The sequence below is a fragment of the Pipra filicauda genome, unplaced genomic scaffold (genome assembly GCF_003945595.2).
Source record: "Pipra filicauda isolate LSUMZ 115617 unplaced genomic scaffold, ASM394559v2 scaffold325_size820570_pilon, whole genome shotgun sequence".
NCBI classification, from domain to species: Eukaryota; Metazoa; Chordata; class Aves; order Passeriformes; family Pipridae; genus Pipra; species Pipra filicauda.
The window spans coordinates 330,231-354,217 of NW_024104449.1; the positions used below are offsets into that span (position 1 = coordinate 330,231).

Below are 23,987 nucleotides of genomic sequence, written 5' to 3' on the forward strand. Positions count from 1 at the left end.
TAGCCTCAGAGAGCTGCTCTGCTTCTTCAGACATAAAAATTAGATCCATATGGGCATGCAAGTATATATATTTATGTATAATATGTATATAGCCACACAGGGCTTGTATACAGAAGTGTAATTAGATGCATATCCTGGAGACAGATTTAAACAGAGTAATGGAAATAGACATTCTGCCCTGACTTATGTTAACACCAGTAAGTTCATACAAGGCTTACAGGGTAAAATATTGCTCATCTATGGCCAGAAAACAGAAGTGAAATTAGGCACTGGAAGAAAAGGTAGTTTCAAATTGTTTCAAATGCCTTTCCTTTGATGGCCACTATTAGCATGTCATTCCTAGCCCTGAAAAAAGCAGCTTCAGTCATCTTATTACTGTACACTTTCATGTGCAAGCACTGAAGGAAAAAGAATTGCACTGCATTGAGTTCTCATCAGCTGGAAATGACAGAGAAAATAATTTCAATGTCTGTAGTATTGCTCTCTGTTTCCAATGCTACACAAAGGGCACATGTGAATCAGGAGACATGTGTACAGTTTCTACAGTGAACTGTGCAAGTGAATACCTGCAGTCTCAATAACTTTATCTTATTTAACCAAATGAACATAGGCTATGGTGATATAATTTATTGTTTAAAACACTATGGGGGCAGGGCAGGGATGAAAAATCCAGAAAGCTTTTAAACTAAAGGTCGGTACTGTCTCAAGCACACACTGGTTAAAACTGACCCTGAATAACTGGGAATATTAAGTATTTTCTTCTAAAGGTCAGTGAAGTTTTGAAGCAACCGCTGGGGAGGAGGCAAAAACGTATCTTGATCAATTTGTGGAAGGAACTGTGACTCTGTTGCCCACAATAGCATAGAGTTTGATTCAATGGTCCAAAAAGGTTCTGTTGCTTTTTGATATTTTTTGTTCTTTCCTATGCACTGTAGCAGTGCTAGTAAACTTGTATGTGTACATTTCTGTAGGCTTGTTAATGCCCCTCAAAAAAGGTGGGCACTAAATTTAGCACTGGCAAAGTGAGCAGAACTCTTCTCAAGTGGTAATTTTATTGGCTTTTGCCTTTTCTTGTTTTTTTTTTTTACTCTTGTTTTTTGTCATTTCATTATTATTCAATGGTAAACACTTGCTGGTTTCTGTCCAAAAGGCAATATCACATTGGTCTCTGTCCCTCAGGGCTTAATGTTTAGAAGACAAACAATTTTGGCAAAAGTAAAGGAAGAAATTGCAGCAAAAGTCATATCACAATCTCTCCTCAAAACATAGTGATTTTTAAGTTTGTTATTGTGCTTGTAGTAGTCTGATGGATGCAGGTGCAAAAAAGTTTATTTAAAATGGTAGACTGATTTGAGGAATGACAAATGGAGAGGAATTACCAGTAAGCAACCTGCTTATTCCCTGACACAATTCTTTGTGGAAGGAAAAAAATTTATTGTAATGACTGTGGCTTAATATCCTATGTTACGTCTGTTATACAGAGTGTTGTGCTCTGTTTTCCCTGCAGGGCCAATACAGTAAGATTACATTCCAGACTCCTTTCTACGTTGGCGGTGCTCCCAGTGTGTACTGGCTGGTCAGGGCCACAGGCACCAACCGTGGATTTCAGGGCTGCATCCAGTCACTCAGCATCAATGGAAAGATAATTGATATGAGACCCTGGCCATTAGGGAAAGCTCTCAGTGGTGCTGATGTCGGTAAGTGTAACGGTATGGGGTCCTTTAATCAGTGATTAACCAGGGGTTACTTTTTAACCTGTTGAAACAATGGTCCAGGTTCGATAGATGTAAGGTGCGGTCTCTGTTTTTTGCCTGTTTTTATTCTGTGCACATTGCTTGTGGTGTGTCTGTAGTAGAATGCACAGTAGAATCACACTGCACAAGTAAATCTTTTGTGGGCACAGTTATTGTGCATAATAAATAGTAAAACTATATCTCATGAGCAAACAGTGATCTCCATGCTGCTGATGTTACGTTTGCACCAATATTTCTGCCAGCATCTCTCAGGATGCTTTTTCATGCTCCTGACTGACACGGTCATGTCATCAGAAATCAATAGTGTGTATGCTGAGGCTGTATTTGAAACTATATGGATCGGAAAAAATGTGTTTTGCCTAAAGATACTATTGCGCTTGTCCAAAGTGGTACATGGATATCTCAGACCCACAGCAGCACTGTGGCTGTTACAGAGGGCTTTTCCCCGTTAAACCCCATCACTGCTGAAGCAAATAGGCTTTCCTGACTACCATCCATTGTTTTACTTTCCAGAGTCATGGTATGATTTGAAAATAGCTAGGAATAAATACTTTCAGCAGCTTTGTGAAGTGGTATTATAGCATTGTCTCCCCTTCACAGATTAAAAGATGGAGAACTAGGGAAGCTGACTGGCTAGTCCTGTTTTACGTACTAATCTATTTCATCCATGTAATGGGAAGTTAAAAAAAACCCAGGACAATAAAATCCTTGCTTTAATGACCTCTCAGTCTAAACAGTTTAAGAGTAAACCCAAGTTAGAAAGCGAGTGGTAAAGGCAAGAAATAGATGCCATATCACTGAACTCTCTGTGCCATGCTTCAACCACAAAGTCATCTTTCTTCTCTTCTTAGTTGTGCATTTGACACCTCAAGAAGGAAGCGACTAATAAGAAACTTCTTACCGATTGCTGTGTATTCTCTAGATACCATGATCAAACTTCTGTGCTATACAGGGGGAGAACAGAGTGGCCCAAGAAACAGTTACTGAAAAGAGTAACACTTTGGAAGCAGAGTGTAATTTCACGATAGAATGAGAATCTATGGACTTTAGATAGATGAAAGCCCTGCTGAAGTTCCCTGAGCCCTAATCTCTATCGGCTTTTGGGCTACAGCTAGCTTCATTCCCATCCATGAATGCTCCACATACTACTGCATTAACAATCAACATCAATAAAAACAAATGCTGTGTTCTGCAATGTGTGACTCGAAACTGAGTGATAAAGCCTTACTATCCTTACATGACTGCACACATTCATATGAAACTGTACCAGAAGAGACTTGCAAACTATACGTCATGTAAGTTAAAAGCAAAAAACCTGCAAGTAAACTCTACTAGGGTTTGGGGATGACTTTTGCTAGCCAGTTTTTGGTTTTTTGGTTTTCTTTCTGTTAGCAAAATGTATATAAATCAGAGGTGCTGTGGCACATGGATCACGGAATTGAGGGTGGGGAGGAGAGGGGACCATCCTGCCCCTGCGCCGCCTCTGCTGGCTATAGCAGAAGTCCCACTGGACCGTGAGCTAAGAGGCTGGCAGGGGAGGCAGGGCTTGTGGTTCAGAGCAGGCGCAGCAGGACCTTGGACTCCTGCTGCAGCTTCTCTCCTTCTTCATCTGCCATTGCAGCCAAACATATGCAGCCATCAGGCTCTAGATTTGCCTCTTCGGTGTAGTCACCTGTGCTGGCCCAAAGGTTGTGGTGATAAGTCACTGAGATAATGGGAGAGCAGCCTGTCCTTAAATACCAAGACTGCTATAGTTCAAGCTATTTCTCACACCAGTGATCCCGTGACTTGTCCCACTACTGTTATCTTCCTTGTCCTTTTCTGTTTCTCAATGACTTTAACTTTGCTGTTTGACCATACTGCCAGCACTGATTAAGAGTGCAGCAAGTGCAGCAAAGATCAGTGTTGTATTAGTTTTCTGTTTGTGTCTTCCACTTGATACATTGAGATCCTTGTTTACACACAGGTCTTGGCTCTGTTTCATTGTCTATAAAATAGAGCTAATCCTAATCACTTCTGTTAGTGTCACTATAATTGATGAATATGTAAGAGATCTGAGACAAGATAGCTGTCCCGCTTTGTTTCACTTATGTCCATTACAATGCAGACTAGAAGGGAGAAACATAGGTCAATGAGCACTGTGAGCATCCCTTCTCCCATGGCTGGGTATGGGGCAGACATAATTGTCCCCTTCCACAGAGAAAGAACATTTGTTTCCCTTGTGGGGGACTTGTATATTTTGTTTGTGCTCCTCAAGTTAGCCCTGGAGCCCTGTGTCATGACTACTGTACACAGACTTTCCCTCCATACAATGAAAAATGGGCTGGCAGGAGATTTTTAGATGTGCAATATGAGACAAGCCTAATCTGGCAGGGCGTTATACCAGGTGACCTGAGAGCTGTTACTGCCTCTGTCCTGAGTCAGTGAGAAAAGGTTATTTTCCACTGCCAACAGCAGAGTGATCAGGATGAACCAGCACATCAGCCACTGACATCTGCATACTTGTCTGTGGTTCTCTTTCTGGCTATGGGATGGGAATTCAAACTGTGAAGCTGGGGCTGTACTAGCACCAGCATATTATTGAAGATGTGTAAAATCCTGGTCTGGAGACCATCCTTACAATCAGAATGCTGTATTTTAAAAAACCCCAAATACTGCAATAGTTTTGTAAGATTTCTCTCAGTCATCTCAGATGAAAAAAACTATTCCCCCGTGTCTATTTTCAGAGCTGCCTCATTAAACTTTTGTCATGTCAGAGATGATACTTCAATGTGCCTCAAAATAAATGTGTAATTCTTAGTTTGTCCCTCTGAATGTGTGCTTACATTTTTACACCACAAAAATCTTACTTCAGTTTTCTTAATGTATATGATCAGTTTGTTATTTACTGACAAGGAGAGAGTTATTTGATCGGAAACTTAAATAAAGGAGAAAGCAATCAAAATCAACAAGAATTTCAATCAGATGTACATTTAACTGTTGTATAATCTGACTTATAGATATCAGTTTTAAGAAGAAAATTAGTAAATTATTTGTTCTACAACAATTTCAGCCTAATTTCAGCAAGAAGAAATAATCTCCTTGTTATTTCAGTTGATGTGCCAGCATAGTAGAAATGCTTGGAAAAAGCACATATGCTGATGATATGGATCCTTTTTATTCAGACAAGAGGATTGCCAACCTCATTTTGGCTAATAAGATTAGTTGGTGATGATTGACACCTTCCATGCTCAGCATGACATGGATTCACAGTGAACAAAGAAGCACTTAAGATAATTGAAATTAAACAAGTCACAGTGTTTGTAAACAATCTAGAAATTTTTTTTTAATGAGGAAATAGGAAGAAGAGCAGAAGATAAGTAATTCAGGGAATGATTGAAAACTATATTTGCTATGGTTTGTAGTAACGGCTACTTCTTGCTATTTGTAAGGTGTCTTGCTGGTCTAGTATTAAGAGAAAAAAATACTAAAAATCAAATTACTTTGTCTTAACTGTATACCATTTGACAAAATGGGAAAGAATTCTGTCAGGAGAGCATATTTCATTAGTTAGTAGTGATGTTCAACAGCTAAATAAATCTTCTCTGGCAAACTTCTCTGATAAATTGGTGTTCTGACTCTGTGTTTAGGTGAGTGTAGCAGTGGCATCTGTGATGAGGCAGCCTGCATCAACAGTGGTACCTGTACTGCGAGCAAAGCAGATTCTTACATTTGCCTTTGCCCTCTTGGATTTAAAGGTCATCATTGTGAAGAAGGTGAGTGGGTGCTGGAATGCTTCTATTTCTTTCTGTGTGTTATTTAGTGTTCAATGTGTTTTCCACATAGAGACATCTGAGGAGGTCTTGTGCTGTTACATCGACAGAAGAGACCACTTATTACTTCATCTTTTTACAGTCACATACTGAAACCCTTCCCTCACCACTTTGGAGCTACCTCCAGCTCCTACATAATCAGTGATTCTCAAACCTCTTTGCTTATTTAAACTAACGGTAATTAGGCATCTCAAACTTACTTTTCAAAAGCTAAAATAATGTAGCACTCCACAGCTGACCATTAATTCTAAAAAAATACCCACTTTTCTCCTAAAACCGGTGTCAGTTGTATATTCTGAAATGTAAAGGACACAATAGCAATTTCCTGCTAAAACCAGAGAGATACAAATAGCAAAATACATGTAGCATTATTTTCTATGCTGTAGAACTTTTCATGCCATCACCCATTGTGTGCTTCCTACTTTGAAAAACCTTATGGTGAATCACTAAAGAAAAGAAATGTGATGTTTCATAGCACTAATATGTCCCTGGAAAAGGAGGGAATTAAGCGGTATTGGCTAAGATAAAAAAATATTTTTAATTTCAATGACAAAATTTTGAGGTTGTTTTGCTAAATGTTAGCTTTTCCTTAACAAACGGAATTGATACTGGTTGGTAAGTGTCAGTCTTTTACATTTGAGCCTCAAGTGACCTGCTTGTGATTTCTGGATTTCCAGCACTCACCTTGGCCATACCTCAGTTCAACGAGTCCTTAAGATCATTTGCTAGCACACCCTGGCCCTTGGAACCACAGAATTACCTTTCCTTCATGGAGTTTGAGCTGACATTTCGTCCAGATTTAGAGACTGGTGTCCTTTTGTACAGCTACGACACAGACAGCAAGGACTTCCTCTCCATTAACATGGTGGCTGGTTATGTGGAATTCAGGTTCGACTGTGGCTCAGGAACAGCTGTTATCAGGTAAATGGTGTTGCTTATGTTTCCTTTCCAACAGTGCCATGGTGCTAATCCGGAAGAGGAGTGGGCTGGAAAGAGTAACAGGCTATGATGAGGCATGTGAGCCCACTGCTCTGGTGCCTACTTCTGTGCCTAGCACAGAAATGCTAAAACTGTATTCAGGGGGAGAGGGTTTTCTTCCTATAGTGGTTTATGTTTCAAAGCTTTATTATCAGTGCCACCACCTTACTGTAGATGTTACTTTTGTGTCCGTATGGTATTGCACAAATTCCCTTCTTGCCTCCATGACATTGTGCCATAGCTAACTGGGGGATTTTATCCATGTTTTCTACCACAGGATTTCACAATATTGGCACTTTTGTGAGCATCCTCCACCCTGATTTTGAGTTCCAGGCAGTAAGCACCAGGGTGAAGGTGACACAAGAAGGTATATCTCCAGGTCTCTCCACTTCCTCATAGTGCTGGTTTTTGGGAACCCGAGGCTAGGTTCCAATTTATATAAAGTAAGCTGTCCAAGAGATGTGGTTTAAGTTAGTTCCCCAGGTTTCCAGATAAAGACAGATATTTTGAGAATGATTCATTGCATTCCAAAATTAATGTCTAGGACAGAAGCACTGAAATGCCTCAAAAAGGGCTGCTCTCCCTCTCTGTGTAACTGAGTGCCCAGTTTCCAGGCAGCTGTTTCTAGGCTTTCTGAAAAGGCGATGGGCTGAACAGAGGCACTCAGTATGTTGGGTATGGTCCGGGAGTCTGCCAGTTTGACCAGTCTGACTTGATATTTGAAATAATCTATATAAAGCTTATACAAAATGTGTACACTGCCTGCAAGTCTTGCATACCAGTGACTCCTGTGGATGGACATCAGGAATTTTGACTATACTGCAATTAGGAGAAATGTACTGATTTTACACTGAATGAGTACTCAAGAAAACAAACCTATTCAGATGACAAAATAAGAGATGAAATTTCAAGGGAGGAAATGCAAAATAATGCACAAGCCTAACAATGTACAGCTGTGGAAAAACAGTTAGCGTTGTCAGACAGATCCTGGAGTTGTCATGGATAGTTCTGTGAAAGCAACAGCTAACTGCTCAGAGGCAAGTACAGAAATGTGAGTACAATGCAGAGAATTATTAGGAATGGAATGAGGAACAATGCCTCTGCTAAAACCCACAATGCACCCTGTCTTGAAAACTTGCTGCTATTTTGGTCAGTTCATTTCAGAAAAAATTAGCAAAATTAAAAAAGAGGTGTAGTGTTGGTATCTAGGAGAGGGGATGAAACAGCTTCTACAAATACAGCAGAACTTTTCAACCTGGAAAAAGAGTTTGGTGGAAATATGATAAAGCTTTTTAAATTGTGAATGACATGGAGTTGAACGATTATTCTGTATTTTTTTCTATGTAAGAATCAGAAGGATTTTTGTTGTTTTTTTCTTTTCAGACAGCACATAAATAAGTTGTGGAAACTAATTGTCACAGCATGTTACAGATGCCAGAACTATAAATAGGTTAAAAAAAAAATTAGACAGATTTGAAGAAAGCTCCATTGAGAGAGATTAAACACAATTGTACGGATACAGCCTCCGACTCAGGAAATTGCTAAATGACAAGTTGCCAGAAGCCAGGATGATATATCAAGGGAAGAATCCCTCCATACTTGCCCTGTTCTATTCTCTTGCTGAAAAGTGGCAGAAATAGCTAATTTTGTAGACCTTTGCTCCAACCCAGAATAGCCCTTCTTACAAAAGCCTTCAATCTTTACTGATTACAGTCATCTAATTCCTGTTACTGACAACCATAACACATTGAAGTAATTTTTTTTTCTCCAAGAATATTGTAGCACTTCAGAACACTTTAGACTTAAGTTTTACTGAGATGTAGGCTTTTAAAATGTGGCAAAAGCCACAGCCACGTGCCTGGGAGTAGACACTGCCCCTTTCTGTTTGAAAGGTGAAGAGCAAACTGGATGACAGCTAGCACCTGAACTACAGGTACTGGGTGAAGAGTGTGGTGAGATAGCTGAGTAATGGAGACTCATGAGACAACCCGACTTCATTGAGAGTTGTCAGGTTGTCCTGTTCACCTCCTTTTTCTAGATAACATGTGTAACTCACACCCTGTTGTCAGCTCTGTCAGTGATTACATAAGATAAATAGATTCCCTGTTTTTCATGCTGGCTTGATCAATATCCGCTTAAAATTCTGCCCTGATCTTCATCATACTGCTTCATGCTTACCATTTGTCTTTAGCTCTGGGACTATAGCTCTGGGCAACCTGACTACCTCTTCCTTAGAACCATCGGGCTGTTAGATATAATATATTCAGAACACAACTATGATGTCTTTTTAATTAGAATGAGGCAAGCTTATTTATGTATGTCAGCAACAGCAGTAGGAAACCTGATGCTGGTGAAGCTTGTGTTTTTCCTGGTGTGTTCCAGGATGGAAGTACACAGTGTGTACAAGGGGCTTGACATGGAGAAGGGATTCTGAAGGGTTGCAGCAACTGAACTATTTGTTGAGATATCTCAAAAGAGAAATTGTTGTCCCCTGGGATTTCCCTTGGCCAGGCATGCACAGGGTCAGGATCTTCAGGATTTGGTGTATTTTTTAAGGTTCAGTTTACATGGGGAAATGTAACCTCACAGCACGTGAAGAGCCAGGAGTGTTCAAATGCCTGAAGAAAATTTTGTTTCAAAAAGCCCGTGATTCCAAGAAACAGCTTGCAGCTCTGAAGTGAAGACTCTGCAAGGTTCAGTCATTCCTAATTCTAATTAAATCTAGCAGAGCAGGTGAGTTAGCATTATGATGATCTAATCAGAAGAGATAATGTTTGTAATGCCACTTACTAGGTGGCCAAACCTATCTGGTCCCTTTATATGTATACATTGACTTCATCAGGGTGATTAAATTCTGATTGATTTACCCAAGGTAGTTAAACCCTAAATGGTGCTACCTAAGAAGAAGAAGAAGAAGGAGAAAAGAAGAAGAAGAAGGAGAAAAGAAGAAGGAGAAGGAGAAGGAGAAGGAGAAAAGAAGAAGAAGGAGAAAAGAAGAAGAAGGAGAAAAGAAGAAGAAGAAGAAGAAGAAGGAGAGAAGAAGAAGAAGAAGAAGAAGAAGAAGAAGAAGAAGTGACTGGCATTGCTTGATGATATTTTCTTATGGAACTTTTCTGAACCAAGTGTCATTCAGAAGTGACAAGTAGTATTGTCAGCATCGTCCAAATAGATAAAAACAGGCTTTGAGAAAATTGGGAGAATCAAAATAGATACAAGAGAAAGATTACAAAACTCAAGTCGATTGTTAAGAAAAAAAAAGAAATTGTTATTTTCACATTTTCAAAATTATATACCTTTTTGAATCAGCATTTGAATCACTATTGACTCACTATTTAAAATCACATTTTTTTTCATTTCTTTCATTCTGAAATATATAATGTTTTTTCTTTTTTAAATGTAAATAACCTGAAAATACAAACCATTATTTCATCCCCAAAAATTCTGTGTTTTTTAACTGGAAGCTAGAAAGTCTCCAGGAGTCCTAGATAGCAGGATTTCTGGTTTTTCCAGCTTGACCAGTGAATCAAACACAGGTTTTCATTGCTCCTGGAGGAATCCTGCAAGATCTCATTTAGACATAAAATGTTTTAACCAGTGTAGTGAAATGACATTTGAAAACAAGGTACAAAGATCTGTTAAACTTGTAAAGTGAAATGTGGTTTTGCCCTTCATACAGGCTGCTATTCATATCAGTGTTGAACTAGTAGTTGAACAGTTTAAAAATGCCTCCTTTGAGACTGGTGAATACTTTGCACAGCTGGGGATTATTGTTTCTAGCCAAGATCTCATCACATTAGGCTTGTATTTTAGTTACTTCCTGTTAATGTACAGCATCCGGGCTGCACGTGTGTGTATAGATGTCACTGTAATAGGATGCATAAACTGAGATGATAAGCCAACACGAAGTAGTTCTGTTTTAAAAGAGGATGAAGGATGTAGGACTAGACCAATCATTTAGTGGGAAGCTTTTAGTGAAATGAGGATGTACAGCTGAGACAAAAATTTGTCTTTACTCATTATAAGTGACTGAACAGAAAAACTAGCTTAGAGGTAGCTAAAACACAGGCTAGAGTGCTTGTTATTTGCTGTAGGAACATGGTCTTTGCTGATGTGACTCAGAAAATTGTTACGCCCTTATAAGGAAAGAATCACAGTGGCTTATGGTTATTTTTTTATTTAGGAAATCCTCCCAGAGGACTTGACTTTTTAACATCACAAAATATCAGGAAGGCAAAGTGTTACATACTTGAAAGTTTTCTTCCCCTTAAAACAGGAGTGAAGAACCTGTCAGTCTGGGTCAGTGGCATGAGTTGCGAGTGTCTCGCACAGCGAAGAATGGTATCCTACAAGTGGACAAGCAAAAGCCAGTGGAAGGGATGGCAGAGGTGAGCATATGATATGACTTGTCTTGAATGCAACTGTTAGACTGTAAAAGTGATTGCATAGTGAATTATACAGTCTGCTCTCAAAGCTCTTACAAGCTTAAAAAAGTATACACATTAGGGAAACATCTTAAGCCCAAAGCTGGAAATCTGTGAGCAAAGTCTTCTCTCAGATGACAGGGAAGCAGCTGAAATCCCTACCTACTCTTGACATGTAACTGGACTCACATTTTTGTGTCTGGTTCATACTTATTCTGGAGGTTCTTTTCTTGGTACTTGTGGCTAAGTCTGCTAAATAATGTGTGCTGTAGGAAATTTGTCATCTGGAGAAGAATTATGCTGAAAAGTATGTGCCCGAAGTCCTGTTCTTTAGCTCTCTCTGAATATTGTTCTGGAAAGGTAGGCCAAAAGACAATTGTTTCTTGTCTTCTTGCAAAAGTAATTTGTAGGGCAGAGTAAGAGCTGAAATATTCAAACAGTTGATGACTTGCATTTTGTTCTTCACTCACTGAGAGATTATAGTGAGTCAAGTTCGTAATAAAGTGAAATTGTGCTTGTACCAAGTGGGATATTCACTCTAAGCACTCAAATGCAAGCACAGAGGTATTTTTTTTATCTCAAGAACCTGAGGTTAGAACTGCTTAGAAAGTGTCCTTTATTCTTTCCTAGTGGACAGTGTGGACAGAAAACCAGACTTCAGATCCTGTTAGCAGAATAATCAGCAGCTTTTTCAGCAAACTGGGAAGCTTAGACTATTCTTGTTCAATTTAAATAAATTGAACATCCAGTTGTCTGTCAAGAAACAAACTGAGTGAGAAACATTCAATTGGAGTGGTCAAGACTTCTTTAGATACATGGGTTAAGATGAAGACTCTCATTTTTTTTTGTCTTAAGTGCTTCAGTGCAGCTGCAGGAGGAGGTTGGCTGGGAGCTGCCAACAAAGAAAGCACAGGAACTTCTACAGGGCTGGAATCATGCAGTTATCCTGCCGTTAGCTGTTAAATGTCTTTTAGTTCACTCCAGGACCCTGATTATTCCCATCAGGTATCCTGAGCAACTGCTTCTCGTAACTAATGCAAGATCAATGTTTCTTTCATTTAGCCCCATAACTTGCTATAGGTTATCTTTTCAGACGTTGGAAACATTAAATTAGTCTCTGTTGGATGAACTTTGCTCCAATTTTAGCTTTATGAACCTTATTTGGGTTCTAGATTTGCACCAGTGTACCTAAAGGCTTTGCAAATAAAGCTAGATGTGCAGTGGGAAACACAATGAGTCAATCGCCTTTCTTTCTTCTTTCAGTATTGCCATTTTGAAATATATGAGATTTTCCAGCTACTTCTGATCAGGATAAAGCACAGTCAAGTAGAGAGTGTCCTACAATGACTTTCTTGAGAGAATTGTACTAAAAAATGCGATTAAGGAAGCACTGAAGTAAGCTTTATAGCATTTAATGTAGGGCTATAACAATTAATGTAAGCTAATCTGAAGATACAAGCATGGTTCCAGCTACTCTAATAAAATGTTATTCTATGTTTTTTGCAGGGGGCTTTTACACAGATTAAATGCAGCTCTGAAATATTTATTGGTGGAGTCCCTAGTTATGATGATGTGAAGAAGAACTCTGGGATCCTCAAACCCTTCAGCGGGAGCATCCAAAAGGTATGTGCCCAGACAAACACACTGGGGGCATTTATTTCCATCCCATCTAATGCACACTGTATGTGGAAACTTGCCCTTATGCAACTAGCAATGTTCAGAATAATCTAGGATTTCACCTCAGGAGCCCACCACAAAGTGCTTAAAGAATTATTTCACAGCGGAAAGTCATTAAACTTTAATAGCCAGTAGTTATTACTACTACCAGTCTCCCTCTTTATTTCCATACTGTACTAATAAATGAGCAGAAGCCATATGGGATTGAATTCGGAAGGACATACAAAGCTATGGGAAGATTAGCATTCTCAAACTTGGTGATGTTTGTAGCTCTGTTTCTCAAACTTCCGTTATATATAAATAAAGAAATGGAAGAAATGCTCAAATACTTGTGTATGCACACTGAGACAGTTAAATGTCTGACATAACCAATACACTTGTGAGTGAAAAAGAATCCTAGAATCCTAGAAAAGACCTTAAAGATCATCCATTCCAAAGCCCCTAGCTTGATCATGAGCAGAGACACCTTCCACTAGACCATGTTGCTCAGATCCCCATCCAGCCTGGCCTGGAGCACTTCCAGGGATGGGACATCCACAATTTCACTGGGCAACCTGTGCCAGTGCCTCACCACACTCACAGTGATGAATTTCTTCCTAATACCCAATCTAAACCTACTCTCTCTTAGTTTGAGGCCATTCCCCTTGTTCTATCACTCCTTGCCGATGATCCTTTCCAGCTTTCCTGTGGCTCCCCTTTAAGTACCAGAAGATACTATAAGATCTCCACAGAGCCTTATTTTCTCCAGGCCGAATAATCCTGTGCCTTTCAGTCTTTCCTCATAGCAGAGGTTCTCCAGCCCCCTGATCATATTCACGGCCTTCTCTGGACTCCCTCCAGGGGCTCCATGTCCTTCTTATATTGGGGACCCCGGAACTGGATGCAGAGCTCCAGGTGGGACCTCACAGGGGCATAGTAGAGGGGCAGAATCCCCTCCCTCAACCTGCTGGCCATGCTGCTCTGGATGCAGCCCAGGACATGTTTGGCTTTCCAGGCTCTAAGTACACATTGCCAGCTCATGTCCAGCTTTTCACTCACCAGCACCTCAAAGTCCTTCTCTGCAGGGCTACTCTTAATACCAGCATGTATTTGTGCTTGGGGTTACCCTGACCCTGTTGCAGGGCCTTGCACTCGGCCTTCTTGTTCTTCCTGGGGTTCAAAAATTAAAATGGATTCCAGTCCCCTTCGTGTATTCTTCCACTGCACTGCAGATGCACACCTCACTGCCTTCCCCTCATACGATTTTATATGGGACACATGAAAGGAGGATATCTTTTCCATTGTTGGCAGACATTAGGGATAATGTTCCCATGAGGTCAGCTGTGCATGGGTGCAGTTCTTTTCTAGAAAATATAAATTCATAGTCAGTCCTAGTAAATAATCAAAAGAAAGTTCAAACTGAACTATTTTTTTTCTTCCTAAGCATACTTAAAATAATTTGGATACGGTTAGAAGGTTGGCCCTGAATCCTCATTTAAAGCATTGAGTTCTTGTGTCAGGTTAATGCAAACAAATAGCAAATAAAAAAAAATTTAATAATAGTTTTTTTATTTAAAAAATTGAAAAACTCTGTACTGAATCATGCTAACGATTGCTCAAGGACAGAAAAGTAATTGCAGTTCAGTGGAAATGATGTTATCCCTTGGCCTGACATTTTTCACTGTCTTTGTCAGCTGTCTAGCAGAAAACATGAAGTTCGGGGAAACTGGGGGAATGTGTAATACCGGTAGGAACAGGTCAGTCACAGAGGCAACAGTGGGAAGGCAGACTTGACTAAATACAGTGCATTTCGGAGTGCAAGAGAGGAAGCCTAGGAGCAGATAATACAGGTCACACTTACAAGGTGAGGAGTTGTGCCCTGGAGTAAAGACAGTGACAAGGTTTGGGAAATTCTGAGAGTGAGCCCTTATTTCTATGATGTACTCAGTAAGGTGTACTCAGTAAGGTCACAGAAACACAGGATGTGCTGAGTTGAAAGGGACCCACAAGGATCATCAAGTCCAGCCCTGGCCCTGCACAGCATCATCCCCAGGAGTCACACCACGTGCCTGAGAGTATCATCCAAACGCTTCTTGAACTCTGTCAGTCTTGGATTTGTATTCTCGGAGACCTGATGGAATGTCAGGGAAGAGTATTACCTGCCTTTTGGGTACTGGGGACATTTAGTTTCGTGCTGTGTTTATACATAGTAGGATTTTGGAGAACTGCATAGAAATAGAGCTACAAACATCACCAAGTACTGGAAAATATGCTGAGTGTAGAAAGACCTACCATCACAATCTATTTAGTTTACTAAGATAAGGTTGAGAACTGGCTTTATTGTGGTCTGCTAGTTCCTACATAGTTTCTTTGGATACAAGGTGCTGGAATTATGCAGAAAAAGACTAGATGAGAATCAAAGGCTGGAATCTGAAACTAAGTTTAAACTCAGAAATAAAATACATGTTTTTATGAGTGTGGGCTTTTTAACCTCTGGAACAATGTAGCCAAAACTTAGAAAGAAGCTGAAAAGGTAGTGAAGTCTTCCCTGGTTCATCTATATGATGGGACTGGATGTTTTTCTGCTGTTGGAGTTGTGCAGGGCTGTTTCAAATAGAGCATATATGCTTGATGCAAACCCTTCTCCCACTAGGATTCCCTAGAGTGCAATTTTTGGCCTTAAAAATCTATTGTTTGTGAAGATGGACTTTTTCTGATGTAGCTGAGACCAGAAGCCATACTCACATGTAATCTCTCTTGCCTAGATATCAGCTGAGATTATACAAATGTTGGTTTATTTTGGAGAACATATATTTCTGACACATTAGGAAAATCCCACCATTTAGCAGTTTCTTCCATTTACATAAAAACAGTTTTGTGAAGTCATTATTTATATTTTTCATTCATCTTAACTCAAGCTTCTTCCAGGCAAGATGAGATACTAGAGAGCAATAGAAAATGCAAAAAACAAGCTGTTCTGCTTAGTATTTCTGTTGTCAACATTCATCTCCTGAAAGGTTTCCTGATCTCAGAAATGCTTTTCCTCAGCAGTGCTCATCTAATTTTACCATCCTAGCTCATGGCTTGGCTACAAAGCACTCTGCCAGTATTCAGACACAAGCCTGGTAAATCCCACACAACTTTACCCCATAAGGGGGTTGTCACACTACACATGAGAAATTAATCTTCAGTGGGTCAAGGCGAGCAACAGGATGAGCTGGACCTCTACAACTGGAAAACACACATTACAAGAAATAGGATTTGGGCCAAGTTTTGAGAGTTACATTTCTCTGACGTCTTCTAGAGAAGTCTTCTAACCAGCAGTACAATACTGTAAATTTTGGAGTTTTTACAATTTATTTTCCTACCTTTTTTTTTTTTCTTTTTAACACATAGATTGTCTTGAATGACCGAACAATTGATGTGAAACAGGATTTCACTTTTGGCATCAACCTAGCAAATGCTGCCCACCCCTGTGTGATCTCACCATGTGCAAATGGAGGCACCTGCGTTCCCAAGAAGGACAGCTATGAATGTGACTGTCCCCTGGGCTTCGATGGGCAACACTGCCAAAAAGGTAATGATGGCTGCATTTCAACCCAGAAATTTGGAGCTGATTGCAAAAATAAGAAAGATTTAGCACCTACAACCACTGTTTTAAACATCCCTTGAAATAGAAAGCCTGGAGGCCAGAGCTCCCTTTGCATCTGTGCACTTTCCATGTACCCAGGGAAGAATTTGTTTTGTTGTTTAGGAATATGGTAACTGTTATCCCAGCACAGAGCTGTGATCCATAGATAGTAACCTGGTATCTGGTTGCTTGTGGTGGCCAACTGCATAAACCCCCTAGTTATGCAGTGATATACAAAGGGGGAATTCCTGACAGTGTCCTCCAGCCAGCAATTGTGTTACATCCTGAAGCACAAGCATCAATAACCCTTGTAATTTTATCCGTGGGGCTGACAGCAAACACTGTTCTCATACAAAAAAAGGTCTAGTACTGTTTTAGATACTGACTACTCTAATAGTAATTTCATCATCTGCACAGACACTACCTTGGTATGGCAAAAGAGACAACCAAGAAGGAAGACTCACCTACGTGCATGTTACTCGTCTTTCCTCAGAACCACTGTAATAGTTCAAACCTTAGATTCAGAAAAGTGTTAAGATTGCATGAAAAGTGTTTTGAAAAATGTGCCTTGGGTTATTCCACTAGATGGAGATGTTTCCCTTCTGTCAGGCTTGGTCTTGAAAAACTCCTAAGGGACGGTTTTGTAATGTAACAGTAAATTCAGTTCGAAAGGTCTGACTGACCCACTGCTTCATTTCTCACAGGCATAGACTTCAAAGTTAAAAGTAGTGGTTCTGGTTAAACTGTGATGAATAGATTGGCCTTTTCTTCATAACAGACAACATCTTAGAACAAAAGCATTTTATTAAGATACAATGCAAGCAACCCCTTTGCTTACGCTGTTGTGGTCTAACTAATAGCCAAACCAACGTCATTTACCCTGTCTACTTTGTGGGGAGGAGGGAGAATTAGAATTTTGGCTTTCTAGGTATGTATATATATAATGGCCAGTCTTCGCGAGCGAAGATTTTTGGGAAAGGTCAGTTAACCCTTCCAGCCTGCGCAGTGGATTTTTAGGTGAGACACAGCGTGCGCTGAACTGAGCCCACCCTTTAGTCCTGAGGTTCATCTGCCGGGGCCGAGCAAAGCTTGGACAGTGGCAGTGAGGTCCCCAGGATGTAGCTTTGTTTAGAGTGACCTTCTCTTAGGTGGACCGACATCTCCAAAGGCAGTAAAGGCAAGGGAATCATTTGCAGTTTCAGTGTCTGACTCCCTGTCTGTTTGATGAGCTCTTGTTCATTTGCTGGTGCCAGAGCTCCTCACCACTCCTGGGCTCCTGACCTGTGCTGAGCCCTGGGAGCAGTGTGCCAAGCTCGTGGTGCCAGCAGTGCTACTGGTTGCTGTTGTCAGCTGAATGAGTGTCCAGGCTTTCAGAGACAGTCTGAAGCACCTTGTGCCTATGACAGCTGGATCCTGGGTGCTGCTTCCTATGTGAATCCAACCTTGATTCATTTTAAAGTGTCCAAAACCACAAGTCACCTGGCTTCTGTCCTGGCTACCTGTGGCTCCTGTTCCGGTGCAGCTCACCCTCCCTGCACTTGTGCAGCTTCAGCTGCCACCGAAAATCCAAGGTTTTGCTAATGGATGTGCTCTAGAGAGCATGGAAGTCCCTCCTGAAACTCAGTCCATGACAGCCTTGATGAGGACAACCTGAAATAGGTTTCTCAAAATAATCCTTACCTGTGTCTCTTTGGTGGGGTTCAGATGTGGCAAAGGCAGGATGCACATCTGTGTCCACTTCTATTTCAGAACAGGGTTTTGGTTAGTGCACTCAGAAGCTATGTGACGTGAAGGTGCTATCTCCATCCTTCTTTCTGGTGAGCTGCTATAACTCCACACTCTTAAAAACCTTGTGCTTGTGAGGGACTACACATCATTCTTCAAAATTATACACACCACTTAAAAACTCAAATAATGCTGGTGTGAGGTAAATGAGATATTGATTCATATTGTAATGGAGGATTCAATAGAGTTTCTGCTGGCATTGTTAGGTTTTATATTGTTCAAGTTGTGGTGAGTATTAAAGGTATTTTTGTACTTAATTACAAGATGGAGTAGAACAGCAAAGTGCTGTTTAGAGCTGGTTAAATGTTCATGATTTCCTGGTTAGAGCTGATAGCTGGGTAAATCTTTGTGAGTCACTGGGATTTGAAAGCTAGGACTAGCAGAAGGGTTTGGTGCTGGTCCTAACTGTCTGCACCTTTGAGTGTTTTGAGTGGGCAAACATAAATACTTAGGGCAAAACAATAACAAAAGAGTGCTACCTTCATGGGTGATTGTAGTCACTTACGAAAATGGTAAGTGGGGGATTACACATTTGCAGAAAAGTGGGCATGAAACTAGACTAAGGGAGATTTTTATGCTTTAGAATAATAAAACCAGAATGTTCTTGTTTTGTTTTGTGCTGACTCACTGCAGAGTGTGGAAGTTACTGCCTAAACAGTAAGTACTGCAAATTATGTGAAAACTGCTCTGTCACTGTGTGTCTGTGCTGGGTTTCCATTAAGCCTTGCAAGTTTCTGTCAATAAGCCAAAATATTTTCTAAGGTTATGTAGTACTTCCTTAAACTTCACGCTGTTGATATTTCAAACTGCATCCAAAGCACCTGCCAAACTCAGAGCAGTGGCTGTAGAGCTGTCCCTATATTCACAGAGCAGAGGGGCCAGGCAGCTGGCTGAGTGTTTTGTGGAGGTAGGTGCTACTTCAGGCTGCCCTGCAGTTCAGAAGTCATTCCTCCTTGTCATGAGGAGCTTTGGTGCTTCTCTGCTGAATCATAATGAGCAAAGAGTGGAGGTGTTTCATCCTAGATCTCCTTACTGCCCCAGTTCCCTCCCAGCTGCAAAATCCTACATGCATCAAGGGTACTGCTAAAATTTGTTTGGTCTTCCACAACCAAATTCAGTGTAGCAAGTGAAGAGCATACAGAAGGGCAAGCAGAGATAAATGCATATCAAGTTCTAAAGAGGAAATCAGAGTGCTTGAGCAAGGGCTGCTGCATGGCACAGGCACCTTCCCCAGCTGAAGGCAAGAGCAGTGGGGCTCTAGTGCAGGATGTGATGAAGGAACAAGGGCTCCTTTCATGCTCTGCTGCTGTTCGACATGGTCAGAGACTCTCCAGTGCAGAAAGTGTCAGACCTGGCAAGGAATGTCTGGTCAGTGTAACACATTTTTTGCCATCTTCCAATGACGTTGGCAGGCTGAAGACTGGCCATGGCCTGTGATGGTTTCTTTAGACACATTAGGCAACTTTCCTGATTTCACTATGGATGAAAACAGTCATTTGTCACTGTCTAAAATTCTCAGTCTTGGCACCTAGAGCTAAATTTCATATTGCTGTTACTGGCTGCCAGACTACACCAATTGTTGCATATCTATGTTACACTTAACTCTGAAAGCCCAGCCAGCCACTGTGTTGTGTAAAAAAAGCAAGCATCCTTGCCCTGGAAAGCTTGAAATTTATATAGATGGGATTAGCTGTGAGTTGAAGGGATTAGCCCTAGGGAAGAAAATAGGATGAAGGCATCTATTTTAAGTAATTTATACAACTGGCTTATATTAATGGAGCAGTCAGTTATGGAACATCAGCAACAAAATGTAGGATGTTCACTCAACAGAAAATCTGTTCAGGCCAGTTTCCAAAGCCTACTGAAGGGCTCTGTATCAAGGATGTTCAATGATTTATATCACACACAGCTGAGTTATTTTACCAAGTCTTCTCCACGGGCAGCAGTGCACCAGCTCCAGGTCTGACTGCAATGTGTGCTGCTGTTTCAGCAGCCATACCAACATGAGGGTACCTGGGGCTGTCTCTAGAGACATGGAAGATGCTCTGTGGGGGACACGCAAAATACCCTCCAAGGCAGCGCTGCAGTGTCAAATGCACACAACCAGGGGCTTCACAGCCTCTGCCATACAGCCTTTAGCATGGTCTCAGTTACTTTCAATAGACCTAAAGTGACCAGGGACCCCCTGTAAATCCTCCCAGGAGGTTGCCTCACCCCACACTGCACCCCAAAGGTGAGCTCTGAACTGACAGCAGCCACTCTGTGCAAAGTCACTTATACTAAAGGAGAACATGGGAAGCTCACAGGCTGTGCTGCCTCTTGGCCTTCTTTTGCAGGGTGAGAGGTCCCAAATGTGCTCTGCATATGGTGCTCTGTTGGGAAATGGGGAGGAGTTTCTTAGACTATGAACAAGGGCGGTTAATGCATAAGCTGTGGCAAGAGGGAAGGTAAATCACACAGAGAATCAAATAATGTGGAAACAGGGATAAAGATAAAATTTGCAATCTTTTCCCAATACTTCACGTTCTTCTGTGCTAACATTTGCAGTGGAGCAATACATTAGGCCCAAGACATGAAGACTGTAGGTGGAGGGACTGTCAGCAGTTTATATTGCCTTTACTACTGCCCCTACATTTAGGTATGAACTGGTAGTGCCTTTTTGCAAAGCTGAGCGTGTTCAGCTCTGTTCTGTTTCACTTGCAGGTGCCTGCCAATGAAGCAGTAAATCAATAAAAGTCTTGTCTCTATTTTTTCCTTTTGTTTCCATATCAGCTAACTGACACTCATCTTCATTTTTTTACTTACTTCTCAGCCATTACAGAAGCAATTGAAATCCCACAATTTATTGGTCGCAGTTACCTCACATATGATAATCCAGATATCCTGAAAAGGTAATGTATCTGCTGTGAACAGAAATATTCTGTTTTGTTAACTGTTATAATGCTAGGACCCTCATGTGGGAGGCTGTTGTATATTTAGGTGTTTTAAGCTGTATTTCCCATATTTCTATATTTCAGGGAAAAAATACATTTTAAATGCATATCCTTACAGCTCAGTTAGTTATAATATCTGAGCATCTTGCAGCCTGTAGAGAAATGGCATGCATACATCTGACATGGACTGGTGTATGCTTCCTTAGAGCAAAACCAGACATACAGAGCCTGTATCTTTAAAGAGATTGAGGACTTTAACTCCTCCTTTAGCCTAACATTTACATCCTCGAAATTATTTTTTTTGGCTGCTGTGTACTCTAGAAGATCCCCAGCACACTGTGGCTTGTTTCAACAAATTCAACCATCTGCCTGTATTTCAGCCACTGACTAAAGGAGGCTTCACCAATGTCCTCACCTGCAACTCAGTAGCTCTCACCTACTGGGACTTCCTGATTTGGCCTTCTTATGCTTCTTCCACTGTCTTCTGGCTAATTCTCAAAATTTGCTTATTGGAATTTCACACCAGGCTTGAGGAGAAAAGGATTTTCTCTTATTTGTGTGGAATAACCTAGTATCTATTGTGTTTGGGTTTCTGGAGGGACAAATTCAATTTCCTTCCACTGAAATTCTGGAAATGGGGATGTGAACCAGAATCCTTCGCACATCGGCATGTAGGTGTGTTGCAAGACAGCAACCCACAAGACCAGCAAGAAGAAATGCTGCATGATCTTTTGTGATTTTTTTTGAAAGAAGACTGTCCTAGTTCACTATTTTACTGTTATTTTCTTCCACATTAAACAGGGTATCAGGAACAAGAACGAACGTGTTTATGAGATTTAAAACTACCATGAAGGAAGGACTTTTGATGTGGAGGGGAAACAGTCCCATGCGAGCTAACAGTGATTTCATCTCTCTAGGCCTTCAGGAAGGAGCTTTAATATTCAGGTAAAATTCCTCTCCCATATTTGAATATTCAGGTAAAATTCCTCTCCCATATTTGTGTAGCGCACAGTACACTCAGGGCTTGAAGGAGTTGTCACAACACATCCAGTGAACTTGTCCTTTGGCATAGTGTGATACACTCAGAACCTCAAGATTTTGTTCAGTGTTGGGTCCCATTTGCTGTCTAGAAAAGGATGTGAGTTGAACAGGTAACATGCTGCAAGCTTTGCATCATTTCTATTCTCTCCCAATTTTTAAAACATAATTTTTTGTTGTTATTATCTAAAAGTTACCTTACGAGGGGATCATGCTTCTTGAAGCACTCACCATCTCAGTTAAGCAGAGCAGAGTAGTGTTGGCAGAGGGATCAGAGGTCAAGGACAAACTGCTGATGCCAGTGCTCACTGTGGGCTCATTCTTTGCCAGAGAGTGCACATGGGAGCAGGGCTTCTGCCATCTCAAGCCCCCAGATATTCTACCCTGTGACACACACACAGCTGTCACCAGGCCTTGTTAGTACCACCATGCACAGAATTGGTCATTTAAGAAATAATGCTGCTGTCAAAATGCTGAAGTTGGGGACTATTGGGAAATGTTGGGTTCTTGCTCCAGAACCTCTTTCTCCCTTGCAGGCACTCAGGCAGGCTCTGCAACTTTTTGTGTGATGCTTTTTTGGGCCTCCTGTCTTTTGAAAGCCCTGTCTTTCCTCTGATTCCCTTTTAGGTTGTGCAAGACAAGTACTGAAACAGCAAACTACAAATGTAATCATTATTATGGATTGTTGTGAGACACTGTTGATTAAATGGCAAAGATTTTGTTATTTAAGCTAATTTGAAGCCATCTTTTACTTTACTTGGCTGTCATTTGTTACCATGGATACATAGATAAGTTGCACATTTCTACTTAATTTCTTTTAAGCTTTTTTAAAATGAGATTTTCAGTGGTTAACTTTGTAAAAATCCTTAGTTTCCTCACTGTTGTATAAGCAAGGCAGTGACTCTGCAGAAATTGCACACTGTTTAAATGTCTTTGGAAGAGCCTGTCTGCCTGGTATGCATGGTAGTAAGCGGCTACTGTATTCTGTCATTTTTCCAGACACAGTGCATTTTCTATTAAAGTTGTTGCTCTTCCTCAGACATGAAGATACACAAAGGTTTTAGGAGAAAACAGCTGAATTTTACTGAAATTTTACTGTACCTTTTACATTTAGGAACATGAAAAATTAATTTCCAAAAGTAAAACTCTCATAAGCAATCACTGCATACTGAAGGAGGGCAACAAAGAAGATGGTGAAAGGATAAATGCAGAAAAAAAATGGTCGTTCAGAAAGGTTGATCTTTATGCTAGTTTTTGGCCTTTCGAAAGGTGAGGTCAGTAGAATATCAGGGCTGTGAATTGGTTAGAAGCATTTTTCTGTAGCCCAAGTTTAGACATTTGTGTTCTGGTCCAGTTTGAAATCCAAAACCTATCTTTTCTTTCCCATTTTCTATGGCATTACTCCCTGTACAACGTACCTGCTGCTGTAAATCCTTTCTGTTGCTTCCTGCTTCTGTGGAAAGTTATATCACTGTTGTAAGGGATCCCCTTTCATAAGGGATATGAATCTCATTTTTACAAACAACTTGATACAATCCTAAACACCTAAATTCTTCTGTAGCTTCTGACCTAGACTGGTATCTGCATCCTGTGTTAAAAGGAGATTTTTGCTTGAGACTCACTTAAACCCCTGGGGCAGAAACAAATTCAGGGCAACCATTTTGCTCTGGGTAGCTCATGACTTTATGTGCTCTTCTCAAGTACCTTATCCTGGCCATGAATTAACTTCATGTTCAGCCTTTTTGAAGAGGCGATGTTGATTTTAATCTCTTTTGCTTGGTATGGGCTGAAGTCAGGCAGCAGCTGACTCTGGCTAGTTCATCCTGCTGGATTAGGCAGCTGAGCACCCAATAGCTCACTGTGTTGTATCATCTACTTCCCCTTTATTAAGGGTGGCCCAAACTTCTGGGACCTAGAAATTAAGATGCCTGAAGTGTAAACATGATGCGGACGCTATGTCTGCTGAATAATTTTAGTAG

General features: G+C 40.7%; 1 protein-coding gene across 3 annotated transcripts in view; it reads left to right on the plus strand.

Annotated features, from left to right (window-relative positions):
• The window catches only part of EGFLAM (EGF like, fibronectin type III and laminin G domains), a 74,586-nt gene that overhangs the window by 47,235 nt on the left and 3,364 nt on the right, over positions 1–23,987 (plus strand). For 2 of the 3 annotated variants that reach the window (XM_039383786.1, XM_039383787.1), the window contains exons 13-21: positions 1,508–1,697; positions 5,384–5,509; positions 6,244–6,487; positions 10,818–10,929; positions 12,472–12,588; positions 16,018–16,198; positions 18,671–18,694; positions 20,850–20,928; positions 21,772–21,915. In XM_039383786.1, coding sequence (XP_039239720.1) covers positions 1,508–1,697; positions 5,384–5,509; positions 6,244–6,487; positions 10,818–10,929; positions 12,472–12,588; positions 16,018–16,198; positions 18,671–18,694; positions 20,850–20,928; positions 21,772–21,915 — 1,217 coding nt within the window. The remainder of the gene's footprint in view (positions 1–1,507; positions 1,698–5,383; positions 5,510–6,243; positions 6,488–10,817; positions 10,930–12,471; positions 12,589–16,017; positions 16,199–18,670; positions 18,695–20,849; positions 20,929–21,771; positions 21,916–23,987) is intronic. The other variant, XM_027714595.2, reaches the window with a different exon arrangement.